At 39.8% G+C, this 27,539-nt stretch overlaps 1 protein-coding gene across 2 annotated transcripts in view; it reads left to right on the top strand.

Moving 5' to 3' along the window:
* The window catches only part of TAPT1 (transmembrane anterior posterior transformation 1), a 1,296,801-nt gene that overhangs the window by 1,137,707 nt on the left and 131,555 nt on the right, over positions 1-27,539 (top strand). For both annotated transcript variants that reach the window (XM_044062200.1, XM_044062199.1), the window contains exon 11: positions 7,532-7,600. In XM_044062200.1, coding sequence (XP_043918135.1) covers positions 7,532-7,600 — 69 coding nt within the window. The remainder of the gene's footprint in view (positions 1-7,531; positions 7,601-27,539) is intronic.

Here is a 27,539-nt window from a genome sequence, read left to right on the forward strand (position 1 = left end):
TAGTTGCACATGGATGGTCTCCGATGCTTCGTGCAGTGCCACTAACCTGGAGGTGTGGATATCTTTGATAAATATGGATACTCCCCCTCCTTTTGTGGTTCGGTCTGAGTTTTGGAGCCGGAACGCATGGTATGAAGTATAACCTGTTAGTGCTGGGGTGCTCTAGGGAGCCTTGAACCAGGTTAATGAATTAAAACAAAGAGTTAGAAGGTCGCACTGAAAAAACAATCAGAAAAAAACAATCAGAAAAAACTAAATGAAAACTCCAGCCAAGCTAGAAATTCCAATGAGTGACCTTCCAAACCTCCTGTAACAGAGGCACATGGGATATATGCAAATGACCCTTAAGAACATCAGGTGTTTCAGCTATATGGCGATTCTGATTGCCCATGACTTTTACATTTGAATGGACAATATCAGGCCAATAAAGCCAAACCCCACTAGCTTATGGATATGCATATTTTGGCCTTCTTATGACCTCGTCAGCATAGCATAGCAGAGTGTTTGACTAAGCTTAAGAAACACAGGGTTGTTATACCCAGTAAATGTCCGTTATCATTATGGTGAATGCAAAATATCCCAAATAACAAATTAAAACAAAGAGTTAGAAGGTCACACTGAAAAGACAATCAGAAAAAAATAAATGAAAACTCTAGCCAAGCTAGAAATTCCAATGAGTGACCTCCCAAACCTCCTATAACAGAGGCACATGGGATATATGCAAATTACCCTTATGAGCATTAGGTGTTTTAGCTATATGGCGATTCTGATTGCCCATGACTTTTACATTTGAAGTACTTTTAATGGACAATATCAGGACAATAAAGCCAAACTACACTAACTATGGATATGCATATTTCGGCCTTGTTATGACCTCGTCAGCATAGCATAAGCAAGAGTGTTTGACTAAGCTAAAGAAACACAGGGTTGTTATACCAGGCTGATGTCCATTATCATTAGGGTGAATGCAAAATATCCCAAATAAATTAAAACAAAGAGTTAGAAGGTCACACTGAAAAAACAATCAGAAAAAACTAAATGAAAACCCCAGCCAAGTTAGAAATTCCAAGGAGTGACCTCACAAACCTCCTGTAACAGAGGCACATGGGATATATGCAGATGACCCTTATGAACATCAGGTGTTTGGGGTAATTCTGATTGCCCGTGACTTTTACATTTGAAGTCGTTTTAATGGACAATATCAGGCCAATAAAGCCAAACCTCACTAGCTATGGATATGCATATGCAATCAGAATAGCCATATAGCTGAAACACCTGTCGGTTTTGTGCCTTATTCAAACCTCAAACTATTGGTCATCAGTTCATTTTTGCATCAAAATATTTTGGTACTCGGTTCAATTATCCAGAAATGGCTTCGGTAAGCCACCCAACTACCGACATTCCGAAAAAACACAAAGATAAAGACCGAGACAGACCGCATAGGTCCAAAGCTGCCACCGACGCGTCTGTTAAGCTAGTCGCTAGTTTGCCGGTACTTGGTGAGGTGCTTTCACAGCCCCTGATACCCACTACTTCAGATTTGCAGGCCTCTACTGACACCTATTTGGAGTCCAGTATACCGCGAGATGCTTCTTCAACTGTGGAACCTGCGGATGTCTCTACCTTGGATGGATCCGGAGCCGCAGTGCAGGCACCAGCTTCTGAGAGTGTATTCATGCCTACTGACTTGCATATTAAACCAATGCCATCTTCTTCTTCAAGGCCTAAAACTCGATCCACTCCTAGAAAACTGATGCCCAGACCCGCATGGTCAGGCCCTTATGCCTAAAAAAACAAATGATAAGAATGACTTAAGACCTTATTACTCTAATCAGGGGAAGCCACCCTTTTCCCTCTAAGAGACCTAGAACTGATTTTCCTTCTGATCACGATTCTGAAATTTCTGTTTTCTCTGATGTCCAGGAGTTGCTTTTATCTACTTATGAGGATTCTGATGCAGAGAACTCCATTTCGTCTGCTTCCCCTCCAGAGGATTTCTCTTTTGGTGAAAATTTGCATGCTCTTAGGGAGCATTTTCGCTGGGAAAGCCAGGATTTCTCTGACTCCAAAAGGAATCTTAGGGAATTCTTACTCCTACCTCAACACAGGCCTTTAGCTACCCCTCCTGTGCTGGACATTGTAGATGATGCCTTCTTGGAATCTAGCCTGGCCCCTGACACTTTACCTCTGGCTCCCAGAAAACCTGACAGGTGTTACAGAGTACCTTACTTTCACAAGTTCCTCTTTAAGAATCCTACTGCGGATCCTGAGACCATTTCACAGGGACCCAAAAGCATTAAGGCTACTACTACCAAAAACCCTACCACCTCTGATAGAGATTCCAGGGCCCTGGACAGATGGTGTAAGAAGGTATACACTTCAGCTACTTTGACCATTAGGGCCTTAAACTGCCAGTTTCGTATGTTAAAGTATCAGCAGCATATTATTGGATTGCTTAAACAGAAAATGATGTTAATTCCTGACTGTGCTGAAAATAAAGAATTAGAGGATTTAATGCATTCTGCTGAACAAGTTGGAAAACATACTTTGCAATGTGGTTTTGATTCATTAGAGGCATCTTGCCGGGCTGCTGTCGCTGGGTCTGTACTTAGAAGGCATGCTTGGCTTAAGAAGCAAACTTTGCCAGAGCATGTTAAAGCTAAGTTTTTGGCAACAAAGCAGAAGTAGTACTTAAAAAGATGGAGGAAGCAGCTAAATCTATGCACACTGTTAAAGATTTCCTGCAAGTACAGCCTCCCAGATTTAGTAGGCTGTGGCCTTCTAAGAATTGGTCCTTTTCTGCCTCTTCCAGGTCTTCTCAGTGCAAACCCAGGACCAGCAGACCACCCAGGCTTAAGTCTCAAGGTACTCACAGGCCTAAGCAGTGGGGGGCCTCCCACTTCCAAAGCTGGAAGTAGTAAGACACCCCCCCTATGGTAAACTGTCACAATGACTTAACTTTAAACCTTCCAAGCCCTGCTCAACTGACTGTTCCTTTAGGGGGAAAGATCGCCCTGCATGCAAAAAATTGGGAACTCATTACCCAAGACAAATGGATTTTAAATATAGTTTCCCAAGGATACAGATTCCACTTCCACTCCTTACCAACCTCAAACGGTTGGCCAGACCTACCCCCAATTCAGTGGACAGAGGCTCAAAAGCAGGTTCTCTCTCTTCTAAGTATCAGGGCTATTCAGCCTGTCCCAGAAGAGGAATGGGGGCAAGGTTTTTACTCAAGACTTTTCCTGGTACCCAAAAAAGACAATTCCTGGCGTCCTATCCTGGACCTGTCTATCCTAAACACCTTTTTGGTAATCCCAAAATTCAAAATGCTAACTCTTCATCAGCTGCTTCCCATGCTAGGCAGAAATGCCTGGTTGGCAACACTGGATTTAAAGGAAGCCTACCTGCACATCCCAATAAGGGAATCTTGCATAAAATACCTACGCTTCAGAGCAGGCTACATGGACTATCAGTTCTCTGCACTGCCCTTTGGCTTATCTACTGCACCCAGGGTATTCACAAAGTGCCAAGCTCCAGTTATTGCATTCTGCAGGCAAAGAAATATTCAAATCTACCCATACCTGGACGATTGTCTAATTCAGGCAGAAAGCCAGGACATATTATTAAATCATCTGGCATTTGAAAAGAAATTACTAACTTCTCTGGGGTACACAGTAAATGAAAAGAAATCACATCTAGTACCCTACCAACAAATTGTATTCCTGGGAGCAAGCTTGAATACAACTTCCCAGATGGCCTACCTCATGCCAGAGAAACAAGTTTATTTGACAGCGTACTTCAAACTACTGGCCACAAAGACCCAGCTATCTGCAAGGAAAATGCTGCAAGCCCTGGGGTTCATGGCCTCTTGCATTCTACTGATTCCATATGTAAGACTGCATATGAGGAAACTACAGTGGTATCTAAAAAGCCTGTGGTGTCAACATTCTCAGGACCTAGAATCAATGGTTCCTATCATCCCTTGTCTAAAGACAGAGTTCCTTTGGTGGGCAGAGGCCTGCCACCACAACAATGGACTGCCATTCACTCTACCCCCTGCCGCCCAAACTCTAACAACAGATGCATCAGACTATGCATGGGGGGCTCACGCGGCAGGGCAGTGCATTCAGGGCAAATGGAACCTGAGTCAAATGCACCTGCATATCAATCAGAAAGAAATGTTAGCTGTACAAAATGCACTGACAGGCTTCAAGGACCACATTCTTCCAGGACAATTATTGGTAAAGACGGACGACACCACTGTTATATGGTACATAAACAAGCAGGGGTGAACCCAGACTAGCAGACTAGCCATGGCCTTGAGCTACCAAGTGCATCTACAAGCTCAATTCCTGCCAGGCAAGCTAAATACACTGGCAGACGACCTAAGCAGAAATCACATGGACCAACATGAGTGGAAACTGGAACCAAAGATATTCAACATTTTGAGAAACAAATGGGGGAGCCCAGAGATAGACCTTTTTACCTCCCCTCAGAACTACCAGTTGGACAAATTCTGCACAAGGACTCCACACAGACAAGCTTGGAAAGTGGATGCCCTGTCCTTCACCTGGAAAAATCTATCAGTTTATTCCTTTCCCTCTCTGCCTCTCCTCTCCAAAGTTCTACTAAAGATCAAACAGGACAAACCAAGGACAATACTCATTGCACCAGACTGGCCATGCCAACACTGGTACCCCCTCTTGCGCAGTGTGTCGCTGCTGGAACCATGGCACCTGCCTCAGACCCCTTCCCTGCTGTCCCAGCAGGAGGGCCAGATTCTGCACCCCCCAGCTTCAAACCCTGAACCTTGCAGCCTGGCTAATTACCTGAGCTCTCCATTACTATCCCTCAGTAAGCAAGTGATGGGTGTCTTTCTGGCGGCAATGAGGCCTAGTACTAGAAAATCCTCTGCTGAAAAATGGAAAAGATTCTGTTCTTGGAGCCAAACTGAGGGGATGGGCACAACAGTGCCCAATTTACCACACATTCTTCAGTACTTAACTGCGATGCTTCGCAAGAGCCTTTTCTTTTCTTCCATTAAAATTCATGCCTCGGCCATTTCAGCACATTGTAATACAGGGCCACCCCTCTTCTCTCATCCACTGCTGAAGCAATTTCTCAGAGGGGCCAAAATCTTAAGACCACCCAGGAGAGCCCCTACTCCTGCCTAGGACCTTAACTTTGTATTGGAAAAGCTCACTCTACCTCCCTTTGAGCCAGCTTCAAATGCAGAGTTGAAATTCCTTCCTTGTAAAACAGCCTTCCTTCTAGCCATCACTTCAGAAAGAAGGGTGTCAGAATTACAGGCCCTCATGGCAGTGGAACCTTTCATCATCTTTCATGCGGACAGGGTGTCCCTCAGGACCAATCCTTCCTTTATGCCCAAGGTGGTATCCAGTGTGGCCGTTAATCAGTCCATTCATTTGCCAGCCTTCTTTTCTCATCCACAGAACAAAGGAGTATAAATACTGCACTCCTTGGACGTGTACAGACAACTTAGATTTTACTTGAACAGGACTAAGCCTCTCAGGAAATCTGAACCATTGGTTGCATTTGCTGCAGGGGCAGAGGGGGAAGGCCATTTCAAAGCAAACCATTTCTAAGTGGATAGGCCATTGCATTCATTTCTGTTATAAGCACCATGGAAAACCTACCCCACAGGGGATATGACCACATTCCACCAGGGCTGCATCTACTTCTACAGCCTTTCTCAGAGGTGTCCCTACCAGGGATATCCTAGAAGCTGCTACCTGGAGTTCTGTACATACCTTCATCAAGCATTACCACTTGTCAATATTTTTCTAAATCCAGAGCTGGTTTTGCCACTGCAGGGCCTAATAGCTGGTCCTAATGCTCTCTAATTGCTTCCTCTCTTCCTTAGCTTTGGAAATCTACCCAAATGTAATGACTGCAACAGTGAAACACAAGGAACATAGCACAGTTGTGTACACTTATCGTAAATGTAGATGTTCGAGTGTATTCACTGTTGCAGTCCTGATTACCATCCCTCCAGCCCCCTGACTGCTATTGTCTATACCTCTCCTTTTGTTTACTATACTTAAAGCTTTCTGGTGTATTTGCTTTTTGTTGGAGGTGTTACCTTGTATATAATTGCTTCCCATTATGGGGGCACCTGACATCTGGGGCAAGAAAAACTGATGTAATGGCGTCAGCTGCATGCTTTATACCCCTGACTACCTGACGTCGTGGAAGATGAGACAGAAACTGACGTAGGACCCAAGACTTTGATAATCAGGCCAACTGAGGGCTACCTGCAGGCGGATAACCCAAATGTAATGACTGCAACAGTGAATACACTCGAACATCTACATTTATGATAAGTGTACACAACTGTGCTTTGTGATCTTTAAGCCTTCATCAGTTGATGCAAAAGTCTCCTTTAGCTCATCTAATTTTAGTGGCTTCTCCCTTTGGTTTAGTGCCTCTGCTTCTTTTTTCTTTAGTAGTCGAAAAATGATTAGTTCTAGCCTTCTGTGTCCTTATACCTTTGCCCAGAGTTGCTGAAGAGATGGTATCCAACTCATAAGTAGTGAGTTTTGTTGGTTCTTGTGATATATTGGAAATGTTACTTGTTCAGGTGTGCAGAACTCATAAAACAGATTTCACATCGATACAGCTACAGAAACTGAATGGAAATAAATGCATATCTTTTAAAGATGCTGGCTAGAATATGTTAAATTTCTCCATTTCTTTTAACTAGACCATTCCAGTGTATAAACTAAAAGATGTCTGACTTGACTACGTGTATGCTCCCAATGATTTTATTATATTTATTTTATCTTAATTTTATGCTTACTTAATCACTGTTCTGGTTGTTTTATTGGTTTCAAAACTGCTGTCTGTGTGTCATGTATATGTACATATATATGGCTGAAAATGGTCCCTCTTGTACCAGCCCAGTTAACAGATTTAAAATAAAAATATAAATCTGCTCTGTGTGTGTGTGTGTGTGTGTGTGTGTGTGTGTGTGTGTGTGTGTGTGTGTATCTGTATCTATATATATGAGTGTGTGTGTGTGTGTATATATGGATATATATATATATATATATATATATATATACACACATACATACACACACACTATGTACGTAAATGTAAACACATACATGTATACATATGTGTGTGTGTGTGTGTGTGTATGTATGTATGTATGTGTATATATATATATATATATGTTTTATTTATTTGTTAATAAAAAATAAAAACGTAGGCACTTACAATCTTAATTGCAATTCTGTTTATATACACACACACACACATGCACATATGTACACATACATATATATATATATATATATATATATATATATATATATATATATATATATCAACAAAGTCCTGTCACAGTGGATCATTTATAACTTTGATCTGGGCATGACTTACTAGAAACTTTGCCTAGAGGTAATCTTCATTTAGTCTTGCCTCGTACCACATGTAATTTAAGTGATTTATTAAAATTATGAAGTAAAATTAAGCCTTGAATTGATTCTTAATTTCTTTTAAGGCGTGTACAGATTACAGTGATTCTGTGGCTAGAAGAATGGGCTTTATTCCTCTTCCATTGGCAGTGCTGGTAAGCAAAGCATTCTCTTTGTAGCAAAGTAGAGTTCACTTGTTTTCAAGTTTTATGTAATTTTAGAGCAAATATTTTGAAATATATTTTGTGCAGCTGCAGTTCAACATTATTAACAGCAACTGAATTATTTAATTAAATGTATATAATTAGTATAAATTGTTAAAATAGTTATGACTAACTAGTATTTACAATAGCTTGTGATCGTTTTCCATCAGCAGCAGATAGACGTTCCAAGGAACATTTCTGTACCTACAAAGCCAGCAGGTGCATATTGGTTGTTTATTTTTATTCAGTGATCTGGGGAAAAGACATTGACCTGGCAATTCTCAGCAAGGGTGTAGAAATACTAACCTTAAGTGATGACGTGGTGAGGCAGTGAAAGGAGCACACTTGAGGACCTCATGAACCCAGTGACTTGCCCACATTTGAGGAAACAGTGCCATAAACAGGGAGATTGAGTTTATTTCAATAGATGACAGTACTGCAGTAGTTAAACAGTTCACTGGTGGCAAGGCAGTGGGAATGAGTTTGATTTGTCCAGAGATCCTGAATGTAGTGTATATTTTTAAATTATTGTGGCTAACATGTCTTAGTGTTGTGTAGAAAGTAAGGACAGTACCTTTGGATTGCCATGGAGTAGTGTCCCCCATTTTGATAAAAGTGGGCATAAGGATTTCTTCCACATGAAGAGGGTTATGCTCTTCATCCTCCCCAGAAAAGCTTGATCCAAGGTTTTAAAAAGGAGACTTCATCCAGTTGTTAAACCTTTAAATCAGATTGCTTCATATCCTTGAAGTAGTGAATGAGTAACGTGTCCTTTTGTGGATATTTTAGGGGTTTTAGGAATTCACCAACGGTACTTACTTGTATTTTGTGAACCTGTATAAAACCATGTACCCCAAAATTACTTGAAAGAGATACTACACCATTAAGGGACCCCCAGGGATGCTGCTGCATATCATTTGGCCCCACTTTTTGTTGATACATAATTGTATCGAACTTCTTGGCATTAAAACATGTTGCACTCAAGGTTATCATAAGTTCCAACTAAGACTATGTCTTATCTCACCTTTTGTTAGTAGTTTTCAAGGACTATATTTAAACGTTCCTTCAAGGTTTAGAGACTCTGTAGTTTGAAGATGTGACAGTTTTGGGTTTGCTGTTTGCAGATGATTGTTGTCCTTGTTGTCCCATGTTGCTGTGATCTCTGGCTTGCTGTGTAGTAGTCAGTGCTGAAGTCATCACCCCACCCCATCTTCAGTATCAGAAGTTAGGGTTCTCCTAGAACAAAGTGGATTTCTTTGTGTAGGTAAGACAGGAGCACTTAAACAAGTAATGGAGTTTTAAGTATTGTGGGGTCTTGTTTACAAGTGAGGGCCAAGGTAATGAGGACAATATTAAGAAATGTGGGTGAAACAGTAACAGTACTGCAAGTAGTTTATGTGTAGTATCTACATAGTTAAATCCGTAATGCGTGGTTTATCTCATTTTTCTCTACTTTTCCGCACTTTTGAATTGTTTACTCCAAATTTGAAGTTACAACTATTGACTTAAGTCATTTTTTCAGTTTGCACTTCATGTCAAGTGCTTTATGTGCTATTAAGTGAATTAATTAGTGCTGCTGCATTTTTTGAGTTTAGTCACTTTTGAAAGTTACAGCAAACAGACGGTTTTAGCCAGGTGTGTGAGTCATCTGAAGCTTGCAGTAGTTGTGTTAGCAGGAGGAACATAATTGCTGCAGTTGTGGAGAACATAAACACTGTCTGTTAGTGTGCTGTTTTTCACTGATTCTTTCATTTTACATTGTGCCGAACTGCACTTTGTGCAGTGAGGTTGAAATATGCACTCCAAAGAAGCAGACACTTTAAGTTGTAACATTTTCTGATATAGTCACCCAAATCCTGTTAGTAAATAGGCTCTTGCTATGTAGAGGTGTAGCTACATAAATGCAGAGCCAACCTCCTAGCACCTTAAAAGTAGCTTATATTTTAAATGTGCATATTTATATAACTTTATTAACTCTATCACCTCCCTCCTAGACAGCCATCAAAATCTACCACTCACAGTTCCCTCCCCCTCCTCCACAACCGCTGACTCTTTTTTGCCTTCAAATCAGTCCAAACTGCATACATAAAATAACTGCTCACCAACTGCCAAATGAATTCTTAAAAACAGCTGCTGCATCTACTGCTTATCCCATATCTGTCTTAATAAATTGTTCTTTCTCTAAGTAGTATGTACGCCACCTCTGGAAGATGTCTCACATCATTCCCTTGCACAAGGGCGGCCCCTCTACTGATATTTCCAACTACCGACCCATTGCCATTCTCCCTCCCTTACCCAAAATACTTGCAAAATGCATTCACCAACAACTCCTAACTCACCTTACCTCCAGTAACCTTCTGTCCCACACACAGCATGGTTTTAGACCTAAACATAGTACTAATACAGCCTTAATATCCTTTACTGACACTATTCATCACCTTAAGAACAGTGGTCTATTAGTCTCAGCTATTTTCCTAGACATGTCAAAAGCATTTGACACTGTCTCCTGTCAACTCCTGCTTAACAAACTTATATGGTTTCTTAGCTACCTATCAAACTGTAAACAGGCCACCAAATGGGAGAATACTCTCTCTCCTCTGCTGTCAGTTTCCACTGGTGTACCCCAAAGGTCCATACTCTTTATCATATTTACCAGTAATTTAAATACTGCTACCCAACTGGCAACAGCTATACAATACACAGACAATACATCTCTTATCTGCTCTGCCCCCAACCACCTGGAACTTCAACATAGGACTCAAAAAGCATTCCAGGACATAGAGTCTTATCTGTCTAACTACCAACTCATCCTAAACCCGAATAAGACTAAGCTAATGTACTTCTCAAACAGATCTACCAAGCCCCAACCTCCTATATTCAGTCTGCAAATGGTACTAAAATTGAGCCAACAAATCACACCAAACTCCTAGGTGTAACTATAGATGACAGGCTGAAATTTGATTTACATATTTCCCAAACAATCAAAAAAGTCCATGCCAAACTCTGGTCTCTCTACAGGGCTAGACCATTCCTAAATACCAAGTCAAACTAGCCACAGCTAGATCTCAAGTTCTATCTGTCCTTCTCTACTGCTCTCACATTTTTACAAACTTGCACAAGGCAGACCTAAACAACCTAGATTCCTGCTATAATAAAATAGCAAAATATGCCTGCAACCAACCCCATAAAACTCATCATTGTACTGTTCTCCAACAACTAAACCAGCTAGAACTCCCCAACCTGATAACATTAAACCAGCTTACCTTCACCCACAAAATCATTCACAACCCCAGTCACTGCCCTGCTTTTTCCTCCCTAGTCCAAACTCATGTCAATACCAGGTCTGTTAGGTCTTCAGACAAACTGCAGCTAAAAATAACCCAGTTGAACAACTACCATGGTGACTCCCTCTTTTCAAACAAAATTGACAAGGCCTGGAATGCTCTCCCCAAACACATACAAGTATGTCCCAAATATTCTACCTTTAAAACACAAATAAAATAATCTCAAAACCACCTGGATCTGCCCCTGTTCTGCTCCTGGTTAATCTCCCTCCCTCCTACTACCTCCCCACCTCCTCACCTCCTCATCCCACTACCCAACTCTTTTTTCTTTTTACTCCTTAATGAATTTTTTTCTTTAAACTTTGGGCACAAACACTGGTAGACTTTTCAAGTACTGCAGTGATCAATAATCTCTGTAATTAGTGAGTGTCTCTTGAATTTTGTTTTCATGTCCTAACATTTCAACTTTTCTCTGTTAACTGCTCATCAACTACATTATATTCGTTACATTTCTTAGCTTACCATTGTTAACCTCATACCATAATTGTTGCAACATTGCCAACATCCTAGCTGACAGGTTCAGCGCAAACTCCCCCCCCCCCCACCAAAAGGGCAAATATCTATCCCAGCAGAGTGCTGCCCCCCTGACATCTCAGATGCTCAGGTAAGAGCCGCCATCTCCAAAGCAAAAAACACAGCATCAATGGGACCAGACGGTGTCCCGGGCTGCGTCCTACATGAACTCCAAGAAGAGCTAAACCCAAACATAAAACTACTGTTCAGTCTCAGCCTTACTACAGGATATGTGCCCAAAGAGTGGCATACAGCAACAGTGGTCCCTCTCCATAAAGGTGGTGCCTCAACGGATCCTGGAAACTATCGCCCCATAAGCCTGACTAGCTTGGTCTGCAAAGCTATGGAAAGGATCATCATGGACCTCATAAATAAAGATATTGGGGACCTACAGACACTGGATCCTACCCAGTTCAGCTTTGTTAAGGGCAGATCCTGCCTCTTAAACCTGGTTGATTTCTTTGAAACAGTCACCAAGGCCATTGACGAGGGGAAGGTGGTCCACACAGCCTACCTGGACCTCGCAAAAGCCTTCGATACAATACCCCACTCGGGCATTATAGATAAGCTCACCAGCTTAAATATAAACCCCTATGTCACTAGATGGATTGCAAACTGGCTCAAGGACAGAACCCACATGGTTAGAATTGCTGGTGCCATGTCAGACTCCAAACCAGTTACAAGTGGTGTCCCACAAGGCTCAGTCCTGGGATCTCTCTTGTTCGGTATATATTTCTCGGAGGTACAGGCCAACACGGAAGGACTGTCGCCATAATCGACTCTCCAGCCGACACAAGCATCCTCCAAAAGGGTCTCATAGAAACAGACAACTGGTACCAGAGCCATGGCCTCAAGCTAAATGCCAAAAAGTGTATAGTCATCCCCTTTGGCAAAAACAAAGTGCCCACAAATTACCACATAGGTGGTAATCCATTAAGTACAGAAGAAGTAATTAGGGACCTGGGGACCCAAGTTGATAGCAATCTCTCATTTGACAACCACGTGGCCAAAGTGGTTAGAAAAACATTTTATATAGCCCACCTAATCATGAAGGGATTCACATCTAGATCAGGGGAGGTCATCAGGCCCATAATTGAGTACAATGCTTCTTTTGGGATGTACCTTACCAGACACCTGCAGCAACTGGAAAGACCCCAAAAGTACCTCACCAAGAGGATCAAAAGGCTCAAACAGATGCCATATGCTGCCCGGTTAAAGAAACTCCAGCTCTACTCAGTGGCATACCGCCTGTTCAGAGGCGATCTGTGCCTGACGTATAAAGCCATGTCCAACCCGGAATTAATGGACATGCTGCACCTCAGAAAATCCAAATCCCATCGAGCTACGTGCTAGAGAGACTTGAACCTCAGCACTGAAATAAATAGGACATGCTGGAGGGACAGATTCATAACCCAGAGGCTCCCTTCACTCTGGAATGAAATCCCAGTCCGGGTTAGGCAGAGTCCCTCATTGACTCTCTTCAAGGGGAATCTTGATGAGTGGATGGGAGATCGTAGGTTTACCCCGGGTATCACTTCTGTGTCACTGTTAGACAGAGGCACAGTATACTAACCTCGAAAAAGGGCATAGCAAAATAAATTTAAAATGGGTGGCGAAAGCCAAACACATTCTGGCTAGGCTTATAAATGCCCTAGGGCAGATAGCCTAGTATGAACCTATGAACCTATAAATGTTTTTTTTTTGTACTGTATTATTATGATTACTTACAGGAGTTTTGTATTATTAATTTTATTATTAGTTTGTGGAGCTTTTCTCCCCAGGTTTCCACTGAAAATGGGCTCTTGGCCCAGTTGGACACTACCCGGTTAACAAATGTCAGTAAATAAATAAGTTATATCAGCGTCAGCAATGCTGCATTGCACAACTAAGCAGACAAACGCTCAAAATACATTCAACACTACTGTTACATAAAGTTCTTGAGTTGTGCTTTTCATAGTCACATTTAAAACCAAGTTACTTATTTACCTAAATAGACATTCATATGTAACTTTAGTACCTACGCCTTAACCAGTGACTATCTTAGTAGACCATAGGAATCTGTTTTATTTAAGCTGTGCAATACTCTCTGTAAATCAAATCAAAATTGACTTCACAGTGAGCAAAATGTTTGTGAGAGGTGCAAATATTTAAGAGATATGGAGGCCTCGCTCTAGCACATGCGAGCATTGTATTAACACACAATATGCTATGCACCCAAGTCTGACACATAATATAATGCCAGTAACTATTTGAAATGTTGGGACCCAGTAGAGCGAGTCCTGAAATACGGAGACTGAATGGCAGTAAGACAGGACTTACATATACTAAGTTTGACATGCAATTTCTCAAAATATTCCCTTTTCTCCAAAGTGTGGCAGTCTTGGAGTTGGTATAAGTTCAGGGGGGGGGCTTGCCCCCCCCCCATATGGGGAAGTGCAGGGGGGAATTGTGCAATCCTGTAAAAGAAGTTTAAAGAAGTTTAAAGAGCTGTTTTCTAAAATCATTTTTCTCCCGTGTTTTCTTTTTTCAGCATTTTGGTACTCAGCATTCCGAGCTTCAACATTTCATTTGAGAGCTTATAATGCCATATGGTGACACTGTAAAGAAATTCTTAAATTACATTTCCTAGACTCATAAGGATCAAGTCTCAGCAAAAATCAAAATGAAACATTGCATCACATAATATCTCACCTTTAACAACCAGTTTCCATCATACAAATTGCCATGAGACAGATGGCCTTAATTACACTACACCAGACCACTTGACAAACAAAAATATTTTAGTTATTGGTAAATGCATGCTGAGATACAGTTTCCCCCTCACTAGGCTGGACAAAGACTGGGTAACAGTGAGTTGTCTTTCATGTGCAGGGATCTTCCATATCTCAAGGGCCCTTAGAACCCTTGTACAAGACAAATATAACTAAAACATGGTAGTTGTGCATGTGGGGGTGAAAGCCCCTAAGGGAGATGTAGAAATGCACATTCTCAGTATTAAGACCTTGCCTGAATATGCAACATGCATAGAAAGCTCAGGTATGTGTTTGAATGCTGTAATTAAATCAAAAGGTGCGTCAACAAAGTATTAGTTTAAGGATGTGCACACTTATGCAACCAGCTAATTTGTACGTTTTTTATTTTTTTATATTTTTCCCCTAACAGATTTGTTTTTCAATTGAATTGTACAGGTTATAGGTCACATTAAAGGTGGGAAAAGTTTTGAAATGATTTATTGTGGTCTCATTTTTTATATCACAAAAACCTGGCATTTTAACAGGGGTGTGTACACATTTTATATCCACTGCATATACCAAACTTGTGTACTAACCTTGACCCCGCACTTGCATGGATTTCTATGTAAGTGCTCACTTAGCGATAAACTTATGTTCTATGTAAGCCCTTACTTAGCGATAAACATATTTTCTCTATATGATATTAACCTCTCCTAAATGCCTCCTTTAGTCAAGTCTCCCTATCAATCCTTGAACTGCCTACTACCCTTATGCGCCTAAACGCGGCAATAGTCTTCATAGCGTTCTTTTATTGTTTTTATTTATCTAAACCTTCCCATGCAGCAGCGACTTGATTAACTATGCTGAGACCCTTCCTGTTGTACATCACTTGTAATCTAGTTGCTTTTATTAAACGCTGCAGCCGAAGCGCCTGATATTCCGAGGCTGGTAGTTTTAAACTACTGCTGTTCCTGCCTCTTTTGAATTGTATACTTTTGAATCTATCTGCCTGAATGAAACACTGTAGCAGAAGCGCCTCATATCTCTAGGCTGGCATTGTGTAATTGCCGTTGTACCTGCCTTATTTGTATTTGGATTACCCTTAGTCGAAATAGAAGTCCTTATATCCAGCAATGTTATTATACCATGCGTGCACTGTTTTATGCAATCCTATTTAGCATGCACTGATGTAATTTGTATTATAACTGCATGCTCTTTTCATTGCTTAAACTCATATTATAGTTAGAGTGTTTTTTATGGTTTAAAGACACTTTCATAACTTTTGCTTTTGTCGCCACTTATATAGCGTCCTGTTTACATAATAGAACTACCTTCTATAATTTTTACTGCTTGAATGTTTTACTGTGCTAAGGACAGCGCTCTTTTGTTCATTATAAAGCCATTTGAAATAACTACCCTGACTGTACTGTTAAGGGATTTTAGTTTGGATAATATTCCACTTTCCATTGAATGTTACCATTGACTTTATAATATTCTCTAAGTTAACAACTGTGCTAACCCTTATCTCTTTTTTTCCCTGTTTTCTCTTGCCTCCCTTTCACCCCAAGTATCTAGCTCTACTCTACAGACTCCTGCCCCCGCCAAATTCCTTTTGGTGTGTCAAGGACCTATCCTTCCTCCTGCGACTGAAAGTGCTAGTCTTACCTTGTACCCTCTATCAAGAAAACTAAAGTAGGTTATGGGCTTTGTCCCTTTGCTGTGAAAGGCTTCCTGTGTGATACTTCGACCAAGGTCTTTAGTCTGCCTGAGCCTGTGTCGTTAGCAGCCAGTACCTTACCTTCTCAGTCTCTCCACTACCCCTTTGCCCCTACCCCTTTCCCTGCTCACAGTTCTCAGTCCTTTGTACTTTTTCTCTTTACCTTCAGTAGTTTCTCCACTCTCCCTCTACTGTACCTGTGCTATCTCCTAAGTGGCACTCTCCTCTTCTGCTTTTTTCTTAGCTGTGTTTCTCTACCTCTGTTTCTCCTTTAACACTTCCACACTCACCATCTGCCTTATCCTACCTGACCTACTGCCTATCTCCCTTCATACTGTTCTGTTCTTATCCCCTTACTTGCCTTTTTGTTACTTCTATACTTGGACCTGCTCCTTCTCCATTCTATACTCTCTGCATATACTCTTATACTGCCTGCCTCTAATCTACTTTCTTTCTCTAGTGTGCCTAGTCTGTATTCCTTCAATCTCACACCTATCTTCCATACTCACCTTCCTTTACTGATTGTCTACTTTCCTTTCTCTCCTTTCGTTGTTTCTACCCGCTCCGTTCGCCCTGCGGGCTCACTCCGCTCCCCTCCCTACCCCCAATTCCCACCCACCCCCAGGGGTCCTACATTTAACTTGCCTCTAGACACACCTCTTACTTCTTACACCCAATCATACTCAGCCTCACAAATTGTGTACCACCCTACACTTAGCCACACCTACTTACCTACTATAACCTACCCCACCTCTCTCTCACTACCACACCTAAAATATCACAACACCTACCACTTGCCCTACACTCCCACAGTACCTCCACCTACAACACACCACCAAACCACATTCAAACTTACAACTATTTTATCATGGCTACACCTATCCTCCAGTCACAACTGAAATTACCTATCTCCTTCTTACTATTTTTCCTTCTCATTACTACCTACCTCCTAACCTCCTATGAACACTCCATAACTGTTTCCCTCTCACTTCCCTCAAAACATACCAGTACAACTGCAACATCCACGCCTCCATCCTTCTTACACACCTGCTCACAATCCATCTACCTACTTGCTAAATACCATAGGCTATTACACTGCAAACTACTGAAAACTAAAACAAAGAAAATATTGACACCCTCCTAAAACATAAACTTGAAAACTATTTTACACTACTCCATCTACTTCTAGATGGTGACATACACCCCAACCCAGGCCCTCAAGCTACTACTACCAAAACACACAAGAATCATATCAAACCCTTCTCTCTTTCATCCACTACACCCTCTAACTTATTATCCTTGGCCCATCTCAATATCGTAGCATCTGTAACAAAATTAGTCAACTCCATGCCCTATTAGATGTACACAAATTTGATATTCTATGCTTATCAGAAACTTGGCTAAAACCTTCAATTAAGGACATTGAAATTACTCCACCTGGATATAACATTGTTAGACTTGACCGCACCTCCAGGAAGGGAGGTGGAGTAGCTATTCTATACAAAACAAACCTGAAGCTTACTCTTCTTGACCTTACCCTTACCCAAACAAATAATGCTGAAATAATCTGCTCCAAAATTCAAATTAACACTACTAAAGCAATAAACATCATCTGTGCATACCTCCCCCCTGGAAATAACATCCCCACTTTAGAACAACTTCTTGAACAACTCTCTAATAACCTCCCTCAAGAAACACTATTCCTTGGGGACTTTAACATTGATTGGAAATCTTGTAACAATGCTAACCCTACTTCCCATATAAACCTTTATGGCTTCAAACAACTAATTGATAGTCCCACTAGAATAAATAATAAGAGCAAAAAGAAACCACCTTATACTGGATTCTTACAAACTCCCCCCTACAAACCTACCAAACTGGCATCCTTCCTGATGACCTTAGCGATCACTCCCTCACCTATGTCATTAGAGCTAAAACTAATCTAAACTTGCCTACCTCTCATAGAACACTATATTCAAAAAAACAATTTAATCCTGAACAGTTTCAAACAGAACTTTCACAATACAACTGGACCCCTCTAAAACACCTCTCACTTAACAATGCCGTCGAACATTTCAACTCAACATTCCTTGCAATCTTAAATCGACATGCCCCAAGTCGTACCATTAGAACAAAGACCAAACAGCACCTTGGCTAACCTCTAATACTAAACAAAAATTAGACTGAGAAATAAATCTTGGAAAAAATGGCTCCTCTAGAAACCCAACAGATCATCAAACCTTTAGAGAGCTCAGAAACAATACCAAAAAAGCCATCCTTTCTGATAAAAAGAATTATTACTTTGAACTCCAGCAATCCACCAAAAGAACCAAAACAGTTCTGGTCTACTATCAATAATCTACTTACCCCAGGCAAAGTAGTTACACCCAACCCACAGAATTTAGACCCTGATAATCCCTCTTTAATAGCCAATAACTTCAATACCTTCTTTGCTACTTCGATACAAAGTCTAGCTAACCACCTATCTCCTGATGCTTCCCAACTGCTCTTATGTAACATCAACAATTCCCTTCTTCCCCTTCAACTTCAACCCATACCTACCTCCTACATACAATCTCTTTTACAAAAACTTAAACCCACTACCCCCTCAGCAGATAAACTTCCTGCTGAATTCCTTCAAGTAGCAGCTAAATCTATTGCCTACCCTGTTTCTATCCTAATAAACAGATCCATAAAAGAAAGTACTTTTCCAACAATCTGGAAGATATCACATATCATACCCTTACACAAAGGAGGTAAATCCACTGACCTTTCTAACTTTCGCCCTATAGCACTATTATCTCCACTAGCTAAAATCATGGAAAAATGTATACATAAACAACTACTTAACCATCTCCTTCATAACAACCTACTAGCTAACACTCAACATGGATTTAGACCTTCACATAGTACTACCACTGCACTACTTTCTTTTACCAACACCATCAACTGTAACCGTAACAACAACAAACTAACCTCTTCTCTTTTCCTAGACCTGTCAAAAGCCTTCGACATGGTCAACCATACACTTCTTCTACATATATTAAAATCCCTTGCCTTGGATTTCTCTTCCTTAACCTGGTTCTCATCCTATCTTGAAAACCGACAACAAGCAGTACTATGGAAAAATTCTCTATCTGCTCTACTACCTATCTCTTTAGGAGTACCTCAAGGATCTATACTAGGCCCACTCTTATTCTCTATCTTTATTAATGATCTCCAATCATCTATCCAAAACACTACCTGTATACAATATGCAGATGATTCCACGATTATTTGCACAGCTTCCACTCAATCTGAACTCCAATCACTAACACAATCTACCTTTTCTACCGTCGAACAGTGGTTCTCAAAAAGATGTCTTCTCCGTAACCCTAAGAAAACAAAACTATTACTATTCTCACCTACCCACAAATCTTCTCAACTAAACTTCACTATTACTGCAAGTGATAATTCCCTCATCTCCCCCGACTCTACTACCAAACTGCTTGGTGTTACTATTGATAATAATCTTAACTATGATTATCACATCAATAACACTATAAAAGCAGTTAATAAAAAGATTGGTTCACTGTACAGAATTAAACCCTTCCTTACACCAGAAGCACGGACCACCTTAGCACAATCACATCTTATCTCTACCCTACTATATGCTTCCTCTATTTACACTAACCTCTCTAAAAGCAACCTTAGGAAACTGACTACATCCTACCACAATATAGCTCGTTTTGCCACAGCATCCCAGTATAGAACTCACCACTGTATAAACTTAAAACACTTACACTGGTTGGAACTTCCTAATAAACTTATCTATCAACAACTCTTAATAACACATAATATTCTATATCAACCTTCAAAGACACCTGCTCTTAGTAACCTCTTGACCCCTATAATAACTTGAAACAGCTCTCCGCCGAAAAGCTACAAATCAACACAACTAGAATTACAAATTCTGCAGGTAACTGCCTTTTCTCCAACTCAGTAGGCAAAATATGGAATAACCTCCCCTCACACATTACCTCTCTCGGCTCCTTTCATCTTTTTAAAAAACAACTTCTTTTACAGCTGAAAAACTTCTGGCTCTGCTCTTGTACCAATCCAGACTAATCTACTATCTTCATTCTACTATCATAATTCCTTATGTCAAAACTGCAATCTTTCTCTCTGATCACGAATGTCTCAATGACTGTACTGTTACGACTGTTCTCAAAAAAAAAAAAAAAAAAAAAAAAGAGGGACAAACATTGTCTTTTATAAGTATGTACATACATTTTAAAATATGTAATTACCCCATCCTAACATAATTGTACTGTAAAGAATTAATGCCTTTCTCAATACGTAGATAGCACTATGTGTTTTTTATTACTTGATCTAAACTAATATGTATCCATTGTTGCTCACTGTCTGTGTCTCAGGCTTTTATTGTAATTGTTTAATTTCTATAGCCTTGTTTTAATCTGAGGAGCTTTTCTCCCCGGGCCTCCACTGAAAATGGAAATTATCCAGCTGGACTAGCCCGGTCAACAAATGTAAAATAAAATAAATAAATAAATAAATATAACAATATATATGTTGCACAATTTAAGCAACATTACATAAATTATTCAATTCTTGCCTTCTCTTAAACCTCAGCCCTCTTCCAAAAATTTTTTCTGCATGCATTGTTCTCATCGTTTCCATTTTTATTCAGTGTAATTTACTCCCACCTTTTTCTAAAGATCTCATTTCCTGTTCTTTTATCTCTGTTATAATATTCAGTATAGTTGGCTTAGAGTTTGATTTCCATTTTCTAGTAATTGCTTTTTGGTGACCACCAGAATTAAGCTTTAACAAGGCCTTATTGTGACTAGGCAATTCAGATCCTGTATCCCAGCTCAAAATAAAAATCATTTGGTCACACGGTATATCTGAAAGAGTACTCTGTAGGGAATCTTTAAAGTCTGGAGTCTGCTTGGGGTATAAAAGTATCTATGCTAACACTTCCAAGCAAAAATCCAAAATCTTCTCGACTTTGTTGCACATTTGGGAGCCATACATATGTCCTCCCATTGTTTCTTTGTGAACTGCATATGTTGTCTCTCTTCCCAATCTTTTCTGTCCTCTTCAGATTGCTTCCCATAGTTTTCATTTAATATTTTATATGCCCTACTAATTACCCCTTTTTTAACAGCAGCTTGTGTTCTAGATTCAATTGAAAATTCAACCAGTGCAGGTCTTTCATTTAAGATTCCCCTATCCCTTTCGCTTTGTCTATATTCTGATATCAAGCCCTTATAGAGAAGGCAATCACTAGCCTGCAATCCAGATGTCTTCTTGGCCTCTTCCCTTTCTGTTACCTTTCCATCTGTAATTATCTGTTCTCAATATATTTGCCAGCCCCCCCCCGCCAGTTCTTATCTGTAATTGCAGACGGCTCTATCTGCAGAATCTCCTTTCTTCATTCACTGTTGTTCTCCTTAAGGATCTGTGTCCAAAATCCCACTCTTTCCTTATTTCTTGAATTACCCCCCCCCCTTCATTATCCTTTTCCACTTTGAATTTTAGTTTCCTGTTTGTGTTATGTATAGGAGCCTTAACAGTGTAGCTCTGAAATATCCCTTCAAAACAGGTAATCCTAAACCTCCTTGTTCTGTTGGGAGGATCAACTTATCACACTTGACTCTTGCCCTCTTCCCCTCACAAATAAAATCCTTCAACTCTTAATTAATTGCTATCCACAGCATCTCCTCTGGTTAATAAAAAATAGGCATGTCCTGTGTATAAAACTAAAAGGACTGAAAACATTTTATTGCTTGTATCTTGCTATTTATATCCATAGGCAAGAGCTTCCAGTTTCTCAGTTTTTGTGTTAGCTTTTATTTAGTATGTTTCCACATATCTTTAGCTGCCATAACTGAATCCTTTTTAATCCATTCTCCTAAAAAGGCATAACTGTCTTAGAATATTCCACAGTACTGATATGTTCTTTTATGGTTCCATTGGGTAGAAAATAATATAATCCGCAAATAATTCCAACTTTTCTTGAGCACTGTAACAATTATATCTTTATATTTCTTAGTCTCCTTAATTTCTTTGCCAGTCATTCTAAATAAAAATAAAATAAAGAGAAAAGAAGACACCCCTGCCTGGTTCCCCTGTTTAGACACAACTTATCAGAGAGTAACCCTTCCACTTTGATTTTTGCCTTCTATCCCTCATATATCCTTTTAATGAACCTTATTATTCTATCAGGAAATGGAAATGCTGCCATTGCACTACTCAAAAAATTGTAGCTTATTCTGTCAAATGTGTTCTCTGCATCAATATCTACCAATAACAGTAGTATTTTCTTACATTCTGCTTCCCTCTGGATCATCGTTGTTCTGTTAATGTTGTCAGATGTTTGTCTGTCCTCCACAAAACCACATCAGTCCATATCTATTAGTTTTGGTATCACTATTGCCATTCCTTTAGCCATTATAGACATAAACACTTTATAATCATGGTTTAGAATTGAGATGGGCCTATATGAAGCTGGACCAGATGGGTCCTTACTATCTTTATGTATTACAGCCACCACAACTTTTTTTTTTCCAGGATGTTGGTGCCTCCCTTCCTTTTAAAATACTGTTAAACAAAACCTTCCAGATTTTTAGCACTTTCTTCCCTCCCACCTTCCAGACTTCCACAGGAACGCCATCTGTTCCTGGAGACATTTCTGTAGATTGGTTATACATCATTTTATCTCATCTCCTCCTGTCTTAATTGTTAGCTGTTGAGCATCATCTAACTCTAACCTTGGCATATTTAAGTCTTGCATAAATATTTCCATTTCTGCTTTTTCTTGATTCTCCTCTGCTTTATGCAAATTTTCATAAAATTTCCGAAATATATCCAATACCTGTACAGATCTCTGGGTATTTTTCTTGTTATGGGCTCCCTAAGTTTGGCACCTATCCTTTCTACTTTCTGTTGTCTAAGTAATTGTGCCAACATTTTTTTGTGGTCTGAAGTTATCAAAAAACAGCTGCTTAACAGCAATCTTTCTAAACTCCTGCATATTATCCAGGTACCCCCTTATTTTCTCTTCAGCACTCTGCATGTGCGCCTTCTCTTATTCTGTGAGATTCCCCTTATTTTGTAATACTTTAATCCTTGTCAGCCCTTCTATATAGATCGTATTACTTCTTAACCTAATCTTGTTTTATTTTATTTCTGTCCTATTTTTAAACTCCATTTTCATTTTATCACCCTCACTAGCTACAACTTCTGGAGTACTTTCTAGCTGCCCTAATAACTTCCAGGTAATTTCCACTACTCATTCCTTAAATTCCTCTATTTTTAACAAGTAGGTGGGGAAGGGTCATTGTCTCATCTTTACTTCATTACCCTGCATTTTTATTGTGGTAATTATTGTTGCATGATCTGAAATAGTCATTGGATGTGCATCAAAGGTCTCATTTAAATGGGCATGTTCCTGTGAAACATAATTTCTTTCAAGACTAGCCCAGTTATTGTACCTTTGAGGAATAATATGTACATTCTCTCCAATTTCCTGCTACTGAATTCTTGTTTTTCATACCAAATATTTTCATAAATGTCTTCAGAAATCTACTCTATTTTGATATATTTCCCTTCTAGGCCCCCCCAAACACATCCAAATTGTTGCAAATCAAATCAGTCTCCACCTATAAGTAATATTCATTGCTGAAAGCTGATCATTTCTCCCAATTTTTTAAGCTCCAAAATAGCAGTCTTAGGTGGAATATAAATACATGCCAGTATAATCCTCATCCCTTGCCATTAGCCCCTTACTACTACAAATATGCCATTGTTATTTGTTTTTTCTTCTTCTATTACTACTGGAACTCTTCTGGTAATTAATCGAAGTACTCCTTTTTTCCTTTGTCCCTGATATTCTGCAGAATGTCCACCTTGAAATCCATTCTGTATCAAATTCAAATGCTAATTTCTTTCCAAACGTGTCTTCTGGAGCATTGCTGTTTGCACTCGGCATTTTTTAATATACTTAAGCATTCCATTTTTGTCAATACCATTGAGACCATTGACATTCCAAGATAATATGGAAAGAGTCACCATTATGATAAGAAGTCATTATTCACTCATTATATAATGTCTGATTCCTGCCATGTTTTGCAGGTTAATCCTTTATACAGTTTTTTTCTTATCACCATTGAAACCTATGTCACATTTTACAAGACTTTTTGTTTAATAAAAACATCAAACAAGAAACCAAACACACCCCACAACATATTAACTTAATAGAAACACACAACTATGTACATCTTCAAATAATGAATTTTAACCCTCCTAATAGAAACATTTGTACCAAGTAGACAGCTGCTAACACAGGCCCTAGTTAACCTGAAATTGAGTTTGTCCATGCTAAGATGCATGTTATTTCTTGTACTTCTACTTACAATAATTTGTGTCTGTTCTTTTTTTTATCTTTATTCCCCTTCTCCAGATGTGAAAACTACTTGCTTACTTTCAGAAGTCATTAACTTTTCACCATGGAGAAACTAGTGTTCTTTTATCCCTATTTTATCAGTTTGCCTCTGTGGAAAAGTAAGAGGAAAAAAGATAAATGAAGTCATCTTTTTGCAGCCTGAAAGATGAGTTGAAACATGTATTGGGTATAAATAACAGTATTTCATCCAGGAACAAGGAGGTCATAACATCCCTGTACTCCTCCCTTGTCAGACCCATTATCGAGTACAGTGCCCCCTTCGGCATGTACCTTGCCAAGCACATGCAGCAGTTGGAGAGACCACAGAGGTTCCTGACCAGAAAAATCCAGGGTCTCAAGCACCTATCCTATACATATAGGCTAAAAGCCCTGTCCCTCTACTCAGTCTCCTACAGACTGCTCAGAGGTGTCCTGTGTCTGGCATACAAGGCCATTTTAGACCCAGCCTTGATGGAGTTTCTTCATATCCGTAAGGCAAACTCCACGCGTGCAACCTGCATACAAGGCCTTAACCTGGTCTGTGACATTAATAGAACTTGTTGGCGGGATAGATTTGTGTCCCAAAGACTCCCCCTTCTGTGGAATAGACTCCCTCTCCATGTCAAGCAGAGTACCTCTTTAGCCCTCTTTAGGAGGAACCTGGATGACTGGATGAGAAACAGAAAATATACCCCTGGAATCTCACCTGTGTCCCTGCTGGACAAGGGAAACAGGTGCTGACTTTGAGAGAACATGGGTGGAATTCTTGGCAAGGCTTATAAGGGCCTCCATTCTATGAACCTTTTGCCAAAGGAAAACATTTTATTATATTCAGTGTGTTTACATTTTCTTGTTTCCACTTAAAATTTGTTATTAGATTAAGGCAAGGGTGTTAATCCAAACATTCAGCTATGCAGAAGTAAAAGAAAATGTATCAGGTCTACACATATTATGATCTGTGGACTTTTACATCCACCTCAATAAATCAAGATTATATCTTATTAACTTAAACAGGGTTTTATCTAACGTTTCTTTTGGCTTGCACTGTAATGCCTACATTTCTTTATACCAGATAAGTGGAACGAAAGATAAGAGGAAGGAGGAAAAAGGCATCTGTTTACTTTAATAACTTTATCACATACAATAACTAAACATGCTTTACTCTGCAACATGTACATTTATATTGTGAAAAGCTTCATAGAAGTACTGTCAAGGAAAAAAATTACTTGGTTGCCTTTTTCCTTCGTTCCCCCCTCCCCTCAGAGTCTTTCCAAAGATTAATGACATGAAGTGAGGCAAGTGCCTTTCAGTTCCAGACAAGTTTAGTAAAGTCAACAAAAGTCCATGCTTTTCACTTACTCTTATACAGCCCCATTTCACAAATACAATTGATGCTTTGCAGTCTCTGGTTTATTCACTAATTTCCATGTTGCTCTTCTATTTTCTGTTCATCTCCATCTCCCAGATCCAGATTCTGGTTCAGTTCCACTGTGCTCCCATTCTTCTGGTCAACTCCTGTGCTTTTCTGTCTCAAGCATTTTCTTGTATAACAGTGGAAAAGGTTTCACTTGCAAAGTCTATCTGTGTGCTTTATTATCAGAAGAATAAGAAGCACAGTCGTCTTCTACTTGATGGCTCATTTCTGTTGGACAGACTTTAGCATTTCCTCCTAGCCTGTTCTGCATCAAAGAATTACTTTGACTTTGATCCTCTAGGAAAAAAAATATTCTGAAGACAGCTAGATACAGCAGCTTGAATCTCATACCTGCCTTTCGACATTCACTGATTACTGGAATAAATTTGTTTCTATTCTGTCTGGTGTATAGTGAATAATCATTTTCCCAAGAACTATACTGCCTTCAGCTTTTAATACTTTGCCCTTTTACAACAGTTTTGTCAGGAACAACCCTTTCTTCTGGTGGGTTTGCATCTTTACTAATATCTGTTTTGTCTGCTTTCTCATGACCATATTTAGAGCATGTACACGTTGTGCCCTTTCAATTAACTGTTCCTGCTATGGAATACCAGTTGCTTATTTGTGCCACATAAAAGTAATTCAGTCTGTTCCCTCTGTTTTCTGTGGTACAGTGGAAAGTCTCCTATTTTCCCTACATGCTCTACCTTCTAATTCCACCGTTTTTTGAAATGTCTTTTCCTGAGCAGTCTCATACTCAGCCAGACTTTTCTTCATTTCAACCTCTGATTTTTGCAGTTTTATCAGCTCATCTGTATGTCTGTTTAAAGTTTCTTCCATTTTTCCAATCTTTTGTTATTTGATTCAGTATACTCCTTCACTGTTTGTTTATTTTAATCTGCTCTGAGGACATTGATTTATTTTTCTAGATTACTGGAAGCCATGTCCTGCACCAAAGATGGAGCTTGAGCTGATTTTTGCAGTGGACGGACAAAGCCTGTACTTGTACTCTGTTGCCAGATCCTGGAATCCTACTCCTGTATCAGTCGGATCTCTAACCCACTTACACATCTTCAAACCTACCATTAAAGATGTCTTACCAGTGTATGGTGCTGGTCTTCTTTTCCACCTGGTTAACCCCTCCCCTTTTAAGGAGAGATTTTATCCCTTCCTCTACTCCCAATACCTAAGCAGTGTCTCTTGATTTTTCTCCTGTCTTTACTCTAATTACTACAACCTTTTAACATCTTAAATTATAACTGTTCTGTTTTAATGCTGTGAAACATTTTAAATAGTGCAATGTCCTTGTATTCTGTTTAACCAAGCATTGTTTATACCATTGTAAAATTTCGCTAAATTGTACATTATTGCACTAATTTCTTTGCTACTGTATTTTTGTAGCAATGTGAAACTTTTCTCCCTGGGCCTCCAGTGAAAGTGGGGTGTTCTTTGTGTTTCATTGTTGCAGTCATCACCTGTGGGTTATCTCTGCTGTGGTAGCCCTCGGTCGGCCCGAATACCAAAGTCAATGTTTTTGTGCGCCGGCTGCCGTCGCCTTTAGCCTGACATCAGGTTGTCAGTGCTATAAAGCAAGGCAGCCAACGTCATTACATCAGTCTTTCTTGCCGTGGAGCCCGTAGCAGAAGCAGTTCGTACTAGTGCCGGTTGGTCGCTACCAGATGTTGAATTTCAGCAGAAAATGTCTAAAGCTAAGTACCCCAT

The sequence above is a fragment of the Protopterus annectens genome, chromosome 2.part1 (genome assembly GCF_019279795.1).
Source record: "Protopterus annectens isolate FY-2018-M chromosome 2.part1, PAN1.0, whole genome shotgun sequence".
In the NCBI taxonomy this organism is placed as follows: domain Eukaryota; kingdom Metazoa; phylum Chordata; order Ceratodontiformes; family Protopteridae; genus Protopterus; species Protopterus annectens.